Source organism: Trachypithecus francoisi, unplaced genomic scaffold (assembly GCF_009764315.1).
Source record: "Trachypithecus francoisi isolate TF-2019V2 unplaced genomic scaffold, Tfra_2.0 Lachesis_group17, whole genome shotgun sequence".
In the NCBI taxonomy this organism is placed as follows: Eukaryota; Metazoa; Chordata; class Mammalia; order Primates; family Cercopithecidae; genus Trachypithecus; species Trachypithecus francoisi.
In genome coordinates, this window is record NW_022681462.1 from 5,349,502 (window position 1) to 5,368,833 (window position 19,332).

Below are 19,332 nucleotides of genomic sequence, written 5' to 3' on the forward strand. Positions count from 1 at the left end.
ATTATTATGCTAACTTTACACACAGAGAAGTAAAGAATCAAGAACTTGTTTCAGTGAGGATAAGTTAGTTACTTGCCAAAAAACACAGTGAGTCAGTGGCAGGATTCGGAATACAGCCAAAATGCTCAGCCAGTCCCCAACTATCACCAAACAACACAGCCTTTCTTCTTGGAAAAAAAATTTAAGCAATTTTTACTTCAAGCTTACAATTCATTCTCACATCTTCATTCTATCAGTCTTAATAAAAGAAATCCACTTTTGTGGCCCAGTTCAACATTTATAATGTAATCTAATAAATATTTGATTTGTTTCTAACATAGCAAAGTTACTGGGGCAAAATTTAAAAATATATATACGAGTACACATGTAACCAAATGGAATAAAGGGGGTAATTCTTTACTGTGTAACTTTTAGAAAGCTTTATATAAATTACAAATATTAAAATGTAAAACAATCTTTTTCTTTCCAGTCAGCATTAACAATTTAACATGCATTTTAACCTCTGCCTTCACCTACATCTCTAATGCTGCAAACCAACTGCTAGTATCACTGTATTCTTACAGCTAACAAATGAGAGGTGCCTACAAAATAGCACACTGCCTTGTCTCACTTAGATGCATCTCCTGGACCAATTACTGAACTACTAGTGAGGACAATATAGTCACAAAATTAAAAACTAGCTCTTTGATCATGAAACTTATAAGGCTCTGATTTATGCTTTCCATGTTTATTTTATCAAATTGTAATGCTCTATTTTCTACTACTATACAATTTAAACACACTTCCATCAATGCAGAAAGTTCTATATCTTGTAAACACAGAATTATTAGGATAACAAAATGGTTAAAACTAAATTACCAGAAATGTATAATTCCTAGTTGTGATTAGGAAGTCAGAGTTTTGGGTGGATGGAATACAAATTAGTGGGTTTAAACACAAGAATTTTTGTCTAGCAAATAATACTTGACAGGCCTTGTAAGAACAATTAAGAATTACGTTCTAATAATAAATTCGTAGCATATATAAAATAATTAACATTTCAGGTATAGTAACATCAATTTTAAAATTTAACACTAGCAAAACTGCTGACCTATGCAGTTTCTGAGCCTATCAGAACACAAAACAGCATGATTATTATCAAAGGTATTGACTATGACTCACCAGGGTCCCTTAATTCAACTGCCGTATTTTTCTCTGCCTTCAGTTTAGACTAAATAGATACACTTCCCTTTTCTAAGCCACAGCCACTTGTATTTTACTTGTATTATCTTTAGGAACTCATCCTTTAGCACAATCTCAACACAAATCAATGAAAATTTTTCCTTTACCCTTGTAACACACACAATTTCTACTAAATCTCACACCTTAATTTAACTCTTAAAAGTTAAGCATTCTCAAAATGTTTTATAAACAGGTTAGGCTTCCCTAAAGATAGAGAATAAATTTCATAGGCTTTTGAAGGATAGAAAAGAGAAAGACTGTCAAGCTGGAAAAAAGAATAAAAGACTCAAACTTTGAAGTTGAATAATCAGATCAAATTTCTGTATCAGAGCTGCCCAATAAATATGGTGATCATTAGCTATATGCAGCTATTGAGTACCCGACATGTAGCTAGTGCAACTGAGAAACTGAAATTTTAATTTAATTGTAATTAATTTTAATTCAAATAGCCACATGCGGCTAGTGGCTACTGTATTGAATAGCCCAGGTCTACAGCGTGAGAAAGTCTGGTGTTAAAAACAGATATATAGCTTAATACCAGCTGTGAAGACTAAATAATATCAGCAAATTGTTTTTTCCAATTAAAATTAAGCTCTCTTATTTTTTTTTTTTTTTTTTGAGACGGAGTCTCGCTCTGTCGCCCAGGCTGGAGTGCAGTGGTGCGATCTCGGCTCACTGCAAGCTCCGCCTCCCGGGTTTACGCCATTCTCCTGCCTCAGCCTCCCGAATAGCTGGGACTACATTAGTTAGGACTACAGGCGCCCTCCACCTCGCCCGGCTAGTTTTTTTTTTTGTATTTTTTAGTAGAGACGGGGTTTCACCGTGTTAGCCAGGATGGTCTTGATCTCCTGACCTTGTGATCCGCCCGTCTCGGCCTCCCAAAGTGCTGGGATTACAGGCTTGAGCCACCGCGCCCGGCTAAGCTCTCTTATCTTTATGTGAAGTTCTTAAACTATCATGGGCACTAAAATTAATTGTTTAACTCTGAGTTAAACAATTGTATTACAGTAACTGATTACTAAGCCAGTAGATTACTACGATATTCTAAGAATATGGTATGGAGGCCAGGCGTGGTGGCTCATGCCTGTAATCACAACACTTTGGGAGGCCAAGGCAGCTGGATCACCTAAGGTCAGGAGTTCAAGACCAGCCTGGTCAACATGGTGAAACCCTGTCTCTACTAAAAATACAAAAAATTAGCCAGGCGTGGCGGCAGGCGCCTGTAATCCCAGCTACTTGGGAGGCTACGGCAGAAGAATTGCTTGAACCCAGGAGGTTCAAGTGAGCCGGAGGTTGTAGTGAGCCGAGATCGTGCCACTAGACTCCAGCCTGGGCAACAGAGTAAGACTCTCTCTCTCACACACAAACACACACAAGAATATGATGTGGAAACTGGGACATAGCAAAAAAGCAAAAAAGTGATTAGGGTGGGAGGTGGGTGGGAGAGAGAAATGCATAAACCCTAAAGTTGTACATCTTCTACCAGAGAGCTTGAGCTCTTAATACATTATTCCTCAAATTCCTCATATTTTCAATACCTGCTCTATGATCTTAAAGAAAGAAGACAGATTTATGTGGAAAAACTATACTAAAATAGAGGAAATGGCACCCAAAACAAGATATTGAACAAGAAAATAATAAAACAAGGAGCACATTACAGTGTTTTAAATACGAAAACTGATAATATAGGTCTAAACAAATCATAGTTCTACCAAAGAGCAATAAGCAGGGCTTCGAACAGACATTTGTACACTCATGTTCATAGCAACTTTGTTTACAAAGGCCAAAAAATGGAGGCAACTCAAGTGTTCATCAATGATGAATGGATGAACAAAATTTGGTATATATAAACAATGGAGTATTATTCAGCCTTAATAAGGAAGGAAACTGACACATGCTATAGCATGAAAAAACCTTAAAGACATTATGCTAAGTGAAATAAGCCCATCAAAAGGACAAATACCGTATGATTCCATTTGCATGAGGTACCTAGAGCAATCGAATTCACAGAGACATAAAGTAAAATGGTGGTTACCGAGGGCTGGTAACAAACGGAGTCATTATTTAATGGGTACAGAGTTTTAGTTTTGGAAGATGAGAAAAGTTCTTCAGATGGATAGTGGTAATGGTTACACAATAATGTGAATGTACAGCAATCAGAATACCACTGAACTATATATTTCAAAAATTGTTAAAACTGTAAATTTCCAATTACGTATTTGAAAACAATACTCGTATCAACAAAAGTCTCCCTCTTTGAGCTATATTTGTATTTTTAAATATTCTCAGAAAAACAAATGCCTTGCTAGAAATTGTTTTATTTCCATTTTTGTTTTTCTTAAGAGACTGGGTCTTGCTACGTTACCAGGCTGGAGCACAGTGGTTATTCACAGGCATGATCATAGCATACAGCTGCCTTGAACTCCTGGCCTCAAGTGATCCTCCCAAGTAGCTGAGACTAAAGACGCATCACTGAACCAAGCAGAAATTTGTTTTATTTCCTTAAAAAGTGATATGATAAAGTTCTAAAATGCTAACTTTTAAGATGCTTTACAGATCAGTGATAAGAAAACAACAGATTGTAGCCGTCAAACTGACCAAGTTCAAAACTGGTTTTCCGAATCAAATACTAATGTTTGATTCCCTCTGAGGGTACATAAAAGGGTCAAATTTTTAATTCCAACCACACTTGACACTCAGTTACTTTCAGCACTACCCAACCTGGCCAAAGTCCAAAATAAGTAATATTTCTGGATACTAAGCAGCCTGCACTGATAGGTTTTAAGTTCTCCTAAAAAGGGTGAATTTCACATAGTCTAAGAACAAAGAAATTTCCAAACAAAACACTGCAAAAAGTTTTCTTCTGCATAGGATGGTTTCACCTAGAACTCTCTCAACTACTTCAGGGCTAGGAGGAAGAGTCACGGATGTGTGAAAATTCTAGGTGATGCTCAGAACTGGTTCGGAAGACTTGCGTTACCCATTGAAAAAGATTCTGGGGGAACCTGACTGAGTCAGACAGTCAATAACAAAAATACTCAAGCCCTGGCCTTGGACGGTTTTCTTCATATTTAAAGTTATTTCTGTGGCTTTTACTTACATATAATCAAGGATTAAAAGTTGTAATTTATTTTGTCAGGTAAGATCTTTGGATGGTGGTTAACTTTACCATTTTTGAATGTTGCTTCCTCTTAAGAAATTCATTTTTTTCTTCAAAAGAAAATATTTTTCAATTTCCCAATGCTTATTTCTCTCTCCCCCCTCTCTCTCCCTCTTTTACTTAAATTTTTTTTCTTTTCTTTCTTTTTTCTTTTTTTTGTACAGATAGAGTCTCCTTATGTTGCCCAGGTTGCTCTGAAACTCCTGGGCTCAAGCAATCCTCCCACCTCGACCTCCCATAGTGCTAGGATTACAGGCATGACCCACTGCACCCAGCCCTATTTCTTTCCATTCATATAGTATCTCTTGAAACCTGTGGTCCACTGATTTCCTAAACTCTAGTATCATATCAGCAAATTTTACCTTGCTATTTCTACCTACAAATAACAATTGTAACAGATAAAATTGATTGACCTAGATGTGGGAAAACATGCTATTTACATATTGTACTAATCATCAGAATTTTAATCTGTCCAACTACAAGATGAACAAAATTTCTGTAATAGAGAGGACATTTTACAAAGTATTCCAACAATACTTGTTGGCTGATTGGTTTACTCAATAGCTTCTTGTCCAGAAGCACAGTCTGGCTATTAAGTATCAACAAAGACTTCTAATTGTTTATATGGTCATGGTGAAGGCTGACAGATTTTGGTTACACACTTTATATTATTAGTAGTAGTGACTCCAAAACACCTACAGAATAATTTTTTTGTTTTTTTTTTTTTTGAGATGGAGTCTTGCTCTGTCACCCAGGTTGGAGTTCAGTGGCATGATCTTGGCTCACTGCAACCTCCGCCTGCCAGGTTCAAGCAATTCTCCTACTTCAGCCTCCCGAGTAGCTGGGACTACAGGTGCCCGCTACCACATCTGGCTAATTTTTGTATTTTTAGTAGAGACAGGGTTTCGCCATGTCAGTCAGGCTGGTCTGGAACTCCTGACCTCAGGTGATCCATTGTTCCAGCCTCCCAAGTGCTGGGATTACAGATGTGAGCCACCGCGTCTGGCCTGAAATCTGAACTCTATCTTAAAGTGGCAAACCCAATCCTTCGTAACTCAATTCATGTAAACTCTCCAGTCTAATATCTTGCCATTCATCCCCATAAATCCTACATTTCAACCACATTTTTTTTTTTTTTGAGATGAAGTCTTGCTCTGTCGCCCAGGCTAGAGTGCAGTGAAGCCACCTCGGCTCATTGCAACCTCCATCTCCCAGGTTCAAACAATTCTCCTGTCTCAGCCTCCTGTGTAGCTGGGACTACAAGCACAAGCCACTATGCGCGGCTAGTTTTTTGTATTTTTCTTTTAGCAGAGACGTTTCACCATGTAGTCAGACTGGTCTTGAACGCCTGACTTCAAGTGATCCACCCACCACCACCACCCCTGGCCCAACCACACTTTATGTTCCCTGAATAGGCTGTTTTCTCAACATCTTTGCTCTCATTTCAAATACTACCTTGTCAGAGGGCTTTCCTAATACTACAAGTAAACTTAAGAAAATACTTCTTCTATGTACCAATGTATATTACATTATGGTAATTATTACGTCAAATTTGTACTGTTTACTCTGTCTTCTCTAAAATTCAAACTCTTTGAGCTTTACATCTTTTTTTCTAAAATCCCTGTCCCTGTCCTTTACTATAGCACCCATAAGCATTAAAAAAAAAAAAAAAAATTTAGGTCACTAACATTTTTAAAATACAGAATGATAACAACATTTTTCAAAATTGGATCTTTCCTCCTTTCTTGGTAGGTAAGTCATTCTGGCACCAAAATAGATGCAAGTCTTAAGGGCTCTCAAGTAAAAACATAATTCTGCTATGACTACATGGACATCAAATATATAAAAAGATGGGTCTCCAAGTTTCTTGACAAGCTGATATCACATCAAAGACCAAGGTCTGACACCCTTTCCATCTCCTCATTTCTAAAAAAGCCTTGAATGGTGTTAACATAGGTTAGAATGACAGTCTCCTTGAGCTTTTGCTTTGTTTTCTACAGTTGATAAAACTTACTCTCTTTTAATATGAAAAAAATTAGGCCGGGCATGATGGCTCAAGCCTGTAATCCCAGCACATTGGGAGGCTGAGGTGGGCAGATCACCTGAGGTCAGGAGTTCGAGACCAGCCTGGCCAACATGGTGAAACCCTGTCTCTACTAAAAATAAAAAATTAGCCAGGTGTGGTGGTGCACGCCTGTAATCCCAGCTACTAAGGAGGCTGAGGCAGGATAATCACTTGAACCCGGGAGGCGGAGGCTGCAGTGAGCCAAGATAATACCATTGTACAAAAAGAATGAAACTCCATAAAAAAAAAAAAAAAAGAATTAATTTGAGTATAATTAGTTTTTCTTTATTTTCAGATAAATTTACCCTTTGGGGCCAGGCAGGGTGGCTCATGCCTGTAATCCCAGGACTTTGTGAGGCCGAGGCAGGAAGATCACTTGAGGACAAGAGTTTGAGACGAGCCTTGGCAACACAGTGAGACCCTAGTTCTTAAAAAAAAAAAAAAAAAAAAAATTAGCCAGGCATGACGGCACATGTCTGTAGTTCCAGCTGCTTGGGAGCCTGAAACGGGAAGATCATTTGAACCCTGGAGGTCAAGGCTGCAGTGAGAGTCATGATCATGTCACTATACTCCTGCCTGAGTGACAGAGTGAGACCCTGTCTCAAAAAAAGGTCCTTGGTTCTGCTCCATTCCTACTGTCAATTTTAGTAATCAGCAATAACGACCAAGCAGTAACCAGCAATAAAAACCATATTTATGCTATTGTTATGTAATCAAATTTACACAACATTCACCAACACAAGGTATTTTTTAAAGCAAATATAGTACATAAAGGCTGTAAATAAGAGTTGTGCTTCTGACTCAAAATCTGATGAGCAAATTAGAAGACTACAAACACCATATTCAACTTAATATTTAATCAGCTGTGAAGTAAACACCTGTACATTACACAGCATGAAATTTTAATAACATATATTATGTAAGATTATTGCTTCCAAGCAGTCAGCTCTAAAAGCCAACACTCTCTGGGACATATAATTTCTGTTGTACGTATGTAAAAAAATTACTAGTAATCATATTATTTGTTTATAAATAATCTCATTTCACAAAGAAGATAGTTTAGAATGACACTATAATAATTCATCCAAAAAATGGCTGAAATGAAAAACTAACATAGTATAATAGATTTTGAAGTCCAGAGCAGAGTTGACTCTCAGTTCTTTGGCCTACTAGCAATATGACCTAAATTTAAACTTAGAGCAACCATCCTGGTTTGCCTGGGACAGTCCCAGTTTACACATGCCATTCCACTGTAATTACTACATGTATTTAAAACAGAAATGGGATTTCATTATGTTGCCCAAACTGGTCTCAAACTCCTGGCCTCAAGTGATCTTCCCATTTTAGCCTCTCAAAGTGCTGGGATTACAGGTGTGAGCCACCATGCCTAGCCCACTATAATTATTAACAGTACCTTCTTTGATTTTCGCAAGTGTCCCAATTTGGATAATAACTTAAATATCACCCTACCCAATCTCCTGACCTGAAAGAAGATATTATGAGAAAATATATATAAGGGCCAGGCGCGGTGGCTCAAGCCTGTAACCCCAGCACTTTGGGAGGCTGAGACGGGCGGATCATGAGGTCAGGAGATCGAGACCATCCTGGCTAACACGGTGAAACCCCGTCTCTACTAAAATATACAAAAAAACTAGCCGGGCGAGGTGGCGGGCGCCTGTAGTCCCAGCTACTCGGGAGGCTGAGGCAGGAGAATGGCGTAAACCCGGGAGGCGGAGCTTGCAGTGAGCTGAGATCCGGCCACTGCACTCCAGCCTGGGCGACAGAGCCAGACTCCGTCTCAAAAAAAAAAAAAAAAAAGAAAATATATATAAGGGATAATATCTGACCAAAAGCAGGCATTCTATAAACCATAGCTATTATTATAGTCATTGATCAAAGATCAATATAATAATAACCAAGATTCCTAAAACACTTTTCATAAATTCTGCCTCCTTTTTACCTTTTTTTTCTTTTAAATAAATTCTGCCTCCTCCCTTCCCTTCTCTTTTCCCTTCCCTTCTCCTAAAATATACACAAGTACAACAAATCACAAGGATGTTTGGGGAGAGATTTTTAAGGCCACCTCTGGAAAAAAAACTCAAAAATTTAGGGACACTATAAGCTTCAGAATAAGGAAAAGAGTAATTAAATATTTTAAATGATATGACTATGATAATGTAACTAAATTCTAAAATAAAGTTAAGCGTTTTTCTTCAACATAATCTCCTTAGGAGGTTATATAGTTATTGAAAATTTTCTAACATGGACTTTGAAAAGCAATGGTCAATCCTTAAGTCTTTCAGAAATGAGAGCCTGATAAAAATATATAAAGAGGTTGTTAAAATGAAAATATGAAAAAATGTTTTAACTTACCTGAACTGCACAACCCAATAAAAGTAAAAGCAGTTTTTTAACTTCTTCTGTGCCTTGTTCTAAAATAGAAACAATTATTAAGGACAACATTTTGCTACATTTTCAACTCTATTTGGAGAATCATTTCTAGAGGTAATTATGCACAGTAACTTCACTGAAGGATTCAGTGTAAGCACATATAGTGGAGAATTCAAAATAGCAGCTGTGTACGTACAAGGTGGTAACAGCAGAAGAAATGGGCAAGAATATCAATTTTGAAGGGCTAATGAAGAGGTTTCAAGGCTCTGTGCAACAAGTATGCTAACTATGAATTTACTCCTTTTCCATAAATGATTGTAGTACCCCAGCCTGAAAAATCAAGAACCTACCAAATCAGGCTGATAGAGGGACATGCCACAAAGGCAGCCAAAATGGCTCCTAATAGGTCTGGCTCCTCCTAGGCCTATTAGTGTTTTCTTACTTAAAACACAGATCTTATGATTCATCTCCTTATAAAACTTAAATGGTTTTCCACTGTGCATGCTCATGAAGACCAGAATCTTAAATGTCTGTTACAGTGAGGCTGTTAAAATAAATGTATATAACAAGCCAGGTAAAAGTTAACAATCTATAACAGAAATGGAGAGAATATTCCCTGTCCAACAGCATTCAGTTAAGATTTTCTTAAAATATTCAACTGGAAAAAAATTACTTCTTTGGGCCAGATTTTCACCACCAGGCCAAATTGTCTATGAAAAAGTCCAAATCTTCTTATCAGACATTTCCTTCTACTCCCCATGAAACAACCTACTTTCTAGCTACGCTGAGCCATTAATCACCATTCCTCCCAAATATGCATATATACACACTCCTCTGCCTTAATACTACTCCCTCTATCTGTCCTCCTTCCCCAACCTCCTCATCCCCCTAGTGAACTACTTGCTAATCACAATCCTAGGCACAGCTCTTATCACCTCTGTGTAGTCTTACCTGACCCAATCATCAATGGTCCCCAACTCTCACTTATATGTCAACTTTAAGAATAATTAATGGCTCCATATTTTATATGCCAGAACATTTGGTACATATTTCCACTTCATACTAATTATTACATGATATCTCCATAATCTGTGTATCCTTTACCAAACCATAAGAGCTTCTAGAACATAGACCATTTATTTCCACTCCTGGTCCCTATAACTTGGTAGGTACTTATCAAAGGTATGTAGGATGGAAAATAATTCCATCCTACATGCAATTTTTTTTTTCATTTTTAAATTTATATAATCAAACATCCCATTGGATCTCTAAAAACTATCTAAGCTGCTAATTCACCACATCTAATTAATAGTTTCCTCTATAAAAATAGCTATTTGATTTTAGTTTTTATTTTGGTTTTGTTTGTTTTGACTGAGAGGGGGTATGGGCTGAAGAAATACACTAATTTGGATAACATGTAGACTGTAAGGATAAGCCCATTGTTGAAACTGTTAGGTAGCTGCTAATTTCCCCAACTGTTCAAAAATTATAATTCTAAAATATCACATTTAAAATGTGCTAAAGGGCAGAACATTTCGAAGAAAAAATCTGAATGATCTAAAACTGCCTCTCATCTTTCCATTCAGACTAAGTTTAATATAAATTAAAACATATCAGACTGGGCGTGGTGGCTCATGCCTGTAATCCCAAGCACTTCAGGAGGCCAAGGCGGGCAGATCACCTGAGGTCAGGAGTTCAAGACCAGCCTGGCCAACATGGTAAAACCCTGTCTCTACTAAAAATACAGAAATTAGCGTGGTGGCCACGCCTGTAATTCCAGCTACTCAGGAGGCTGAGGCAGGACAATCGCTTGAACCCAGGAGGCTGAGGTTGCAGTGAGCCGAGATCATGCCATTGCACTCTAGCCTGGGCAACAAGAGCGAAACTGCATCTCAAAATAAATAAATAAAGAAACAAACAAAAAAAACTATCAATCAGTAAAACTTAAGATTCAAACAATTTTGGCAATGGTAGATAGTAGATATATGAATAGAAACCTGGAAATTATTTCAAAATCATTTCTTTTCTAAGGGAATAATTTTTAAGTTTGTAACTACATCATCTTCTATACTTTATAATAAGATACTAAAAATCATCACAGAAAAGTATGTTTGGTATAGTAGAAAAAATACTGAACTTAATGTAAAATATATGCCTGGTCTTACCTATAACTTACAAATATTCTAAGCTTGCATCTTTCTAGAAAATGGAACATCACCTCCAACTTTTACAGTTATGAAAAATCTAGTGAGCTAATGTAAATAAGCTCTTAGTAAAAAATAAACATCATATTATTACACAAAGGTTAGACATTACTTTCACATTATGCTAATTTTAATACTTACCAGAAAAGGGATTTTTGCCAATGATTAAGACATTTGGCAACGACATCATGATCAATTGCTGCAAAGTCTCCTGTAAAAAAATATCCAATACTTGTTATATGGGTAATGCTAACTAGGTAATTATTCACCAAGCTATAACTTATGATTTGTACATTCTTCTATAGGTGTGCTATACTGTAATTAAACAAATATGGAAAAAGTTATATAAGGTCTTAAATCTTTTGTAACTTTAATGAATTAAATAACTAAAGTTATAATATCAGATAGACTTCAGTTAATAATATATCAGGCTGGGTGCGGTGACTTATGCCTGTAATCCTAGCACTCTGGAAGGCCAGAGAGTGAGGATCACTTGAGACCAGCCTAGGGAACAGAGTGAGACCTTCATCTCTACACACACACATATAATAATAAAAAAGTTTTAAAAATATCAGATGTCCCCAGATTAAAGCATTCAAGTCAAAATGGTCTAATTATTATTTGGAACTCTGAAGTTTTAGGTGCTAGAAAATTAAGAAACATTCCTCAACAAAAGATTAAGCAAAATTAAGAAACATTCCTCAATAAAAGTTCGAGCATGTGTGCTGTTTTTGTTCTTGTTAGTTCTCCCTGAGGAAACTAAAAATACATCATACAAATTTATGAGTACTGTCACTGTACATATATATATATATATATATAATATGTGGTTTTGTTTGTTTTTTTGAGATGGAGTCTCGCTCTGTCGGCCAGGCTGTAGTGCAGTGGTGTGATCTTAACTCACTGTAACCTCTGCCTTCTGGGTTCAAGCTATTCTCCCACCTCAGCCTCCCAGGTAACTGGGACTACAGGCACCTACCACCACGCCTGGCTAATTTTTGTATTTTTAGTAGAGACGGGGTTTCACCATGTTGACCGGGCTGGTCTTGAACTTCTAACCTCCCCAGGCGGAGTTCAGGAACTCCAAGTGATCCACCCGCCTCAGCCTCCCAAAGTGTTGAGATTACAGGCACGAGCCGCCACACCTGGCCATATTTTTAATATAATAAATAAGAGCTATATTTTTAAAATGTCAACTGATATTAAAATTAAGAAACCTAATTGCTTTATTAAAAACGCTGTCTAGGCCAGGCGTGGTGGCTCAAGCCTGTAATCCCAGCACTTTGGGAGGCCGAGGCGGGCGGATCACGAGGTCAGGAGATCGAGACCATCCTGGCTAACACGGTGAAACCCCCGTCTCTACCAAAAATACAAAAAAAAAAAAAAAACTAGCCGGGCGAGGTGGCGGGCGCCTGTAGTCCCAGCTACTCGGGAGGCTGAGGCAGGAGAATGGCGTGAACCCGGGAGGCGGAGCTTGCAGTGAGCTGAGATCCGGCCACTGCACTCCAGCCCGGGCGATAGAGCGAGACTCCGTCTCAAAAAAAAAAAAAAAAAACAACAACAAAAAAACGCTGTCTAATGGTCATTTCATGAAAGTCAGTTCCTCCTCAGTGAACCATTATTTCTCTCCTCTACAATAGATGTTTAACTTCTGTAAAACTTTAGTGACAAGAATATATGTAGATTCTGAACATACAAGGTGATTCAGAAAGAACTGAATGCTTTCAAATTCTTCAATTTAGGTAATATATCAAGTATGCACCTTCGGTTTCTACCACCTCTTCCTTGAAGAAATGAAGAAATACATTGTGTCTGCCATTACAACCACTGACACTGATGATATGAAAAGGGTCTGGGATGAATTAGACTATAGGATGGATGGGTGCCATGTGATAATTACTGAATCTTTGCAATATTAAGGAATAACTATGACAGATTCTTCATAAATTGACTACATGTTCAGATATAACTAGTTACTAAGGAATAAGTTTTTGAAGGTATTCAACTCTTTTTGAATCCATTATTTAACTTAATACTATGATGAGAAAGCAAATAACCATGAAAAACAACTATTAAAAGTTAACTTGTGCTGCTTTTTTAAAATTTCTAATTCTAGATTCACTAGAGCACTTACCCATGGTCAGAGGCTGGCATGACACGAGATGTTAATTAGAATTCATCTCTTATCTATAATTCTTTATAGATATAAACAAGAAAGTTTCAAAAAGTTTTCCTCAGTATTACATTAGCACTTTAAAAAACTACTGCCAAAATATGCCTGCATTTAAAGGAAAGTACATACTTGATATATGTATCATGTTAGAATAAGTATCAAAACTTGCTAAAATCACTTATTCCAGGAATGATATGGAGTTTGGATATTTAATGAATTAGTTTTCCAATTAAAAGCAAGTTATCTCAAGAGAGAATATGCTATAGCTATGTGTGCAACAGCTAAATGGGCTTAAAGGAATAAATTTCTGCTTCATTCAATTTTTTTTTTTTTTAGATGGAGTCTCGCTCTGTTGCCCAGGCTGGAGTGCGGTGGCATGATCTTGGCTTACTGCAACCTTCACCTCCCAGGTGCAAGCAATTCTCTAGCAGCTGGGATTATAGGCACCTGCCACCATGCCTGGCTAATTTTTTTTGTATTTTTAGCAGAGACGGGGTTTCACGATCTTGGCCAAGCTGGTCTTGAACTCCAGACCTCATGATCCACCTACCTTGGCCTCCCAAAGTGCTGGGATTACAGGCATGAGCCACCGTGCCCAGTCACTTCATTCGAATTTTTAGTTTCCTTGCCTTGAAGCAAAATTATGAGGACTGTCATTATAGACTTTTTTTTTTTTTTTTTTGAGACAGGGTCTTACTCTTATCACCCAGGTGGGAGTGCATTGGTGCAATCACAGCTCATTGCAGCCTTGACCTCCCAGGCTCAAGCGATCCTCCTGCCTCATTTGTTTTTATTTTTTATTTTTTATGGAGACAAGGTGTCACTGTTGCCCAAGCTGATCTTGAACTCCTGGACTCAAGCGATCCTCCTGTCTTGGCCTCACAAAGTGCTGGGATTACAGGCATAGGCCACCGTGCCCAGCCAGATTTTTTTTTTTTTTTTTTTTTTTTTTTTTTTGAGATGGAGTCTCGCTCTGTCGCCCAGGCTGGAGTGCAGTGGCCGGATCTCAGCTCACTGCAAGCTCCGCCTCCTGGGTTTATGCCATTCTCCTGCCTCAGCCTCCCGAGTAGCTGGGACTACAGGCGCCCGCCACCTCGCCCGGCTAGTTTTTGTATTTTTTAGTAGAGACGGGGTTTCACCGTGTTCGCCAGGATGGTCTCGATCTCCTGACCTCGTGATCCGCCCGTCTCGGCCTCCCAAAGTGCTGGGATTACAGGCTTGAGCCACCGCGCCCGGCGAGATTTTTTTTTAAATCATAAATAAGAGAGCTGCATTTTTTAAAATCACTGTTTTGTCTATATCCTACTTTGTGAAGATAACCTAAGTCAGATGCAAGAGCCTTCAAATTCACCTTCATAAAGAGAAGCTTTAAATTTTTTATTTACTTTTATTTTTTATATTTATTTATTTATTTATTTACAGACAGAGTCTCTCTTTGTCGCCTAGGCTGGAGAGAAATGGCGTGATCTCAGTTCACTGCAACCTCCCCTTCCCGAGTTCAAGAGATTCTCCTGCTTCGGCCTCCTGAGTATCTGGGATTACAAGTGCACACCACCATGCCTGGCTAATTTTTGTATTTTTAGTAGAGACAGGGTTTCACCACATTGGACCTCTTGATCTGCCCACCTTGGCCTCCCAAAGTGCTGAGATTACAGGTGTGAGCCACCACACCTGGCCAAGAAACTTTAAATTTTAACAGACACCGAATTTTTTTTTTAAGTTTTATCTTAAAGATGTTAGAGATAAAACTCATTTACGTCACTTACTTTTGAGTATATATATATTTGAGTGTGTGTATATATATTATATATATATATAATATATATAATTTTCTTGAGACAGAGTCTCGCTCTGTCGCCCAGGCTGGAGTGCAGTGGCGCATTCTCGGTTCACTGCAACCTCTGCCTCCCAGGTTCCTGCGATCCTCCTGCCTCAGCCTCCCAAATAGCTGGAATTACAGGTGCATGCCACCACGTCCAGCTAATTTTTGTATTTTTTAGTACAGATAGGGTTTCATCATGTTGGCCAGGCTGGTCTCAAACTCCTGACACTGAGTGATCTGCTTGCCTTGGCCTCCCAAAGTGCAAGGATTACAGGCATGAACTACTGCGCCCAGCCTGGATTCTAGCTATATTTTTGTAAAAAGTCTTTTTATTTCCCCATTCCAATTTTATGAATAATATTAAAAAATATACAAGACATAAAACAGAGATGCTTAAAAACTGACTGCCATTGTTAAGACTTATTATATCATCACAGCCTGCCCAGACTTAACTTAGCTCTAAAGAAATTCACCATTAAAGTATTAAAGAAATGGAAAAAGATTATATAAATCAGCCCAAGATGAGTTCGCTGAAAGGAGGAACAAATTAACGAACAGGTCAAAGTTGATAACATGTATATAAACTAGTGAAGATAATTCAATTTGTTAACTCAAGTTATAAGAAACCTATAAAAATAAATGGAGAGCCGGGCGCGGTGGCTCAAGCCTGTAATCCCAGCACTTTGGGAGGCCGAGACGGGCGGATCACGAGGTCAGGAGATCGAGACCATCCTGGCTAACACGGTGAAACCCCGTCTCTATTAAAAATACAAAAAACTAGCCGGGCGAGGTGGCAGGCGCCTGTAGTCCCAGCTACTCCGGAGGCTGAGGCAGGAGAATGGCGTAAAACCCGGGAGGCGGAGCTTGCAGTGAGCTGAGATCCGGCCACTGCAGTCCAGCCCGGGCGAAAGAGCAAGACTCCGTCTCAAAAAAAAAAAAAAAAAAAAAAAAAAAAAAAAAATAATAAATAAATAAATAAATGGAGAAATAAAGTATTTTAGCAATTCAACTGAAAGAGAAAAAGGTTTAGAGAAAATCAGGGCAGTCACCTATTCAACAAATATTTACTGAATATCAATTATCTGCCAGACGTTCTAGACACTGAAAATGCAGCAATGAATAAACAGAAATCCTTATTCTCATGGAATTTATGTTTTAGTAAGAGAAGACAGACAATAAAACAAGTAAGTGTTTTTGGTGATAAGTGCTAGGAATAAAAATAAAGCAGAGGGGCCAGGCACAGTGGCTTACACCTGTAATCCCAGCACTTTGGGAGGCCAAGGCAGGTGGATCACCTTAGACCAGCCTGATCAACATGGAGAAACCTTGCCTCTACTGAAAATACAAAATTAGCCAGGCATGGTGGTGCATACCTGTAATCGCAGCTACTCAGGAGGCTGAGGCAGAATTGCTCGAACCCAGGAGGCGGGGGTTGCGGTGAGCCAAGATTGTGCCATTGCACTCCAGCCTAGTCAACAAGAGCGAAATTCTGTCTCTAAATAAATAAATAAATAAAAAAGCAGAGGCCAAGTGTGGTGGCTCATGCCTGAAATCCCAGCGCTTAGGGAAGTCAAGGTGGGTGGATCACTTGAGGCCAGGAGTTCGAGACCAGCCTGACCAAGATGGCAAAGCCCTGTCTCTACTAAAAAAAAAAAAAAAATAGCTGTGTGTGCTGGCACATGCCTGTCATCCCAGCTACTCAGGAGGCTGAGGCACAAGAATCACTTGAACCCGGGAGATGGAGGTTGCAGTGAGCCGAGACTGCACAACTGCACTCCAGCCTGGGCAACAGAGTGAGACTCCGTCTCAAAAATAAATAAATAAATAAATAAAAATAAAGCAGAGAATAGGAAAGAGTATTATAGGTAGAGGTGGGTGACAGAGCGAAACTCCACCTCAAAAAAGAAACAAAAATCCAGAAATGTATACATATTCAGGTGACAAAGTGGTAATTTCCTGGCACTAGAACTATGTCTGTATTATCTATTTTTTTTTCTAATTTTCTACAGTACAACAATATTGCTTCTATATGAACTTGCTTAAATATACATATTCAATTATAAATATAAGTACATAAATATATTTAATTATATATTTAATAATATTTATATATATATATGTATTTTTTAAGACAGAGTCTCGCTCTGTTGCCCAGGCTGGAGTGTAGTGGTGTGATCTCCACTCACTGTAACCTCTACCTCCCTGGTTCAAGCAATTCATGTGCCTCAGCCTCCCAAATTGCTGGGATTACAGGCACGCACCACCACACCCAGCTAATTTTTGTATTTTTAGTACAGGCAGGGTTTCACCATGTTGGCCAGGCTGGTTTGGAACTCCAGACCTCAAGTGATCCACCCATCTCGGCCTCCCAAAATGCTGGAATTACAGATGTGAGCTACCGCGCCTGGCCAAACTTGCTTAAAATAAAGGTGATTCAGGGTTGGTTGCACAACAGGTAACAAATCCTCTCTGAAGCAATGCATCCTTAACTTGAATACAAAGAATCCGCACAGATAAAGGCCCCCCAAAAATGAGTTCACAATTAAAACACACACATATCACTGGCACCCCCGCCACTGCCACTACTACTATCACCACCACTACCACAAGAAACAGCAAGTAGAAAACAAAGGACAGATTCAGATCTGTACATATTTCAGATTTTTAAATAATCAGATATGAAATCTAAAACAGAAAAAATTTAAATATCTGAAAAAGTAAAGAAAATGACTAATGAAAAAAATGAAAAGGCAATGTAAAAAGAACCAAATCTTCCAGAAATGAAAGATATAATCAATGGGTTAAACAGAAGATTTGACACAAATAAGAAGTGAATTAGTAAATTAGAGAGTTCTGAAAACAAGACTCAGAATGCAGCACAAGCTTAATTCTTGCTTATTTCTTAATAAGCAAGAAATACAGTAAGAAAGTCTAATATATATAAATAGAAATATTTGAAAGAGATCAGATTAGCAGAATAGAAAAGAGCAAATATTAGAAGAATAAATACTAAAAGCAGCTTGGAAAGAAAAAAGACAGCTTAGCCAGGCATGGTGGCTCACGCCTATAATCTCAGCAGTTTGGGAGGCTGAGGCGAGTGGATCATCTGAGGTCAGGAGTTCGAGACAAGCCTGGCCAACATGGTGAAACCTCATCTCTACTAAAAAATACAAAAATTAGCTGGGCGTGGTGGCACGTGCCTGTAGTCTCGGCTACTCGGAAGCCTAAGACAGGAGACTCCCTTGAATCCGGGAGGCAGAGGCTGCAGTAAGCCAAAATTGCGCCATTGCACTCCAACCTGGGAACACAGTGAAACTTCATCTCAAAAAAAAAAAAAAAAAACCGCTTAAATAACAAAAATTAGAGAGTTAATTTCTCCAGAGCAAAAAGAAACCAGAGAGGCCAGGCGTGTTGGTTCACGCCTGCAATCTCAGCACTTTGGGAGGCCGAGGCAGGCAGATAACTTGAGGTCAGGAGTTCGAGACCAGCCTGACAAGTATGATGAAACCTGTCTCTACTGAAAATACAAAAATTAGCCAGGCGTGGTGGCATGTGCCTGTAATTCCAGCTATTCAGGAGGCTGAGACAGGAGAATCACTTGAACCCAGGAGGCAGAGATTGCAGTGAGCTGAGATCGTGCCATTGCAGTCCAGCCTGGGCAACAAGAGCAAAATTCTGTCTCAAAAAAAAAAAAAAAAAAAAAAAAAAATCCAGAGACAGAAGAATTAAGTCTGCAAAGTACTGAGAGAAAAATAATTGTCATCCTAAAACTGCATACTTAAAACTATTTCATCCTAGTGCAATCACTCATGTCTGTAATCCCAACACTTTGAGAGGTTGAGGAGAAAGGACTGCTTGAGCCCAGGGGTTCAAGACCAGCCTGAGCAACATAGTGAGACTCTGTCATTTTTATTTTATTTTATTTTATTTTATTTTATTTTATTTTTTGTAGATGGAGTTTTGCTCTTGTTGCCAAGGCTGGAGTGCAACAGCGTGATCTTGGCTCACTGCAACCCCCGCTTCCTGGGTTCAAGTGATTCTCATGCCTCCGCCTCCTGAGTAGCTGAGATTACAGGTACCCACCACCAAGGCTGGCTAATTTTTGTATTTTTAGTAGAGACAGGGTTTCGCCATGTTGGACAGGCTAGTCTAGAACTCCTGACCTCAAGTGATCTGCCCACCTCGGCCTCCCAAAGTGCTGGGATTACAGGTGTGAGCCACTGCGCCCAGCCTTCTGTCTCTATTTAAAAACTAAAACAAAGAAACTATCTTCCAAAAACAAGAGTGAAATAAAGG

At 38.7% G+C, this 19,332-nt stretch overlaps 1 protein-coding gene across 10 annotated transcripts in view; it reads right to left on the reverse strand.

Moving 5' to 3' along the window:
- The window catches only part of CCDC88A (coiled-coil domain containing 88A), a 139,469-nt gene that overhangs the window by 87,964 nt on the left and 32,173 nt on the right, over positions 1 to 19,332 (reverse strand). For all 10 annotated transcript variants that reach the window (XR_004443936.1, XR_004443931.1, XR_004443932.1 and 7 more), the window contains exons 4-5: positions 11,183 to 11,252; positions 8,820 to 8,878 (exon numbers count right to left, since the gene is read on the reverse strand). Coding sequence is in view for 3 of the 10 variants with exons in the window: in XM_033239064.1 (XP_033094955.1) it covers positions 8,820 to 8,878; positions 11,183 to 11,252 (129 nt within the window). In the remaining 7 variants the exon portion in view is untranslated. The remainder of the gene's footprint in view (positions 1 to 8,819; positions 8,879 to 11,182; positions 11,253 to 19,332) is intronic.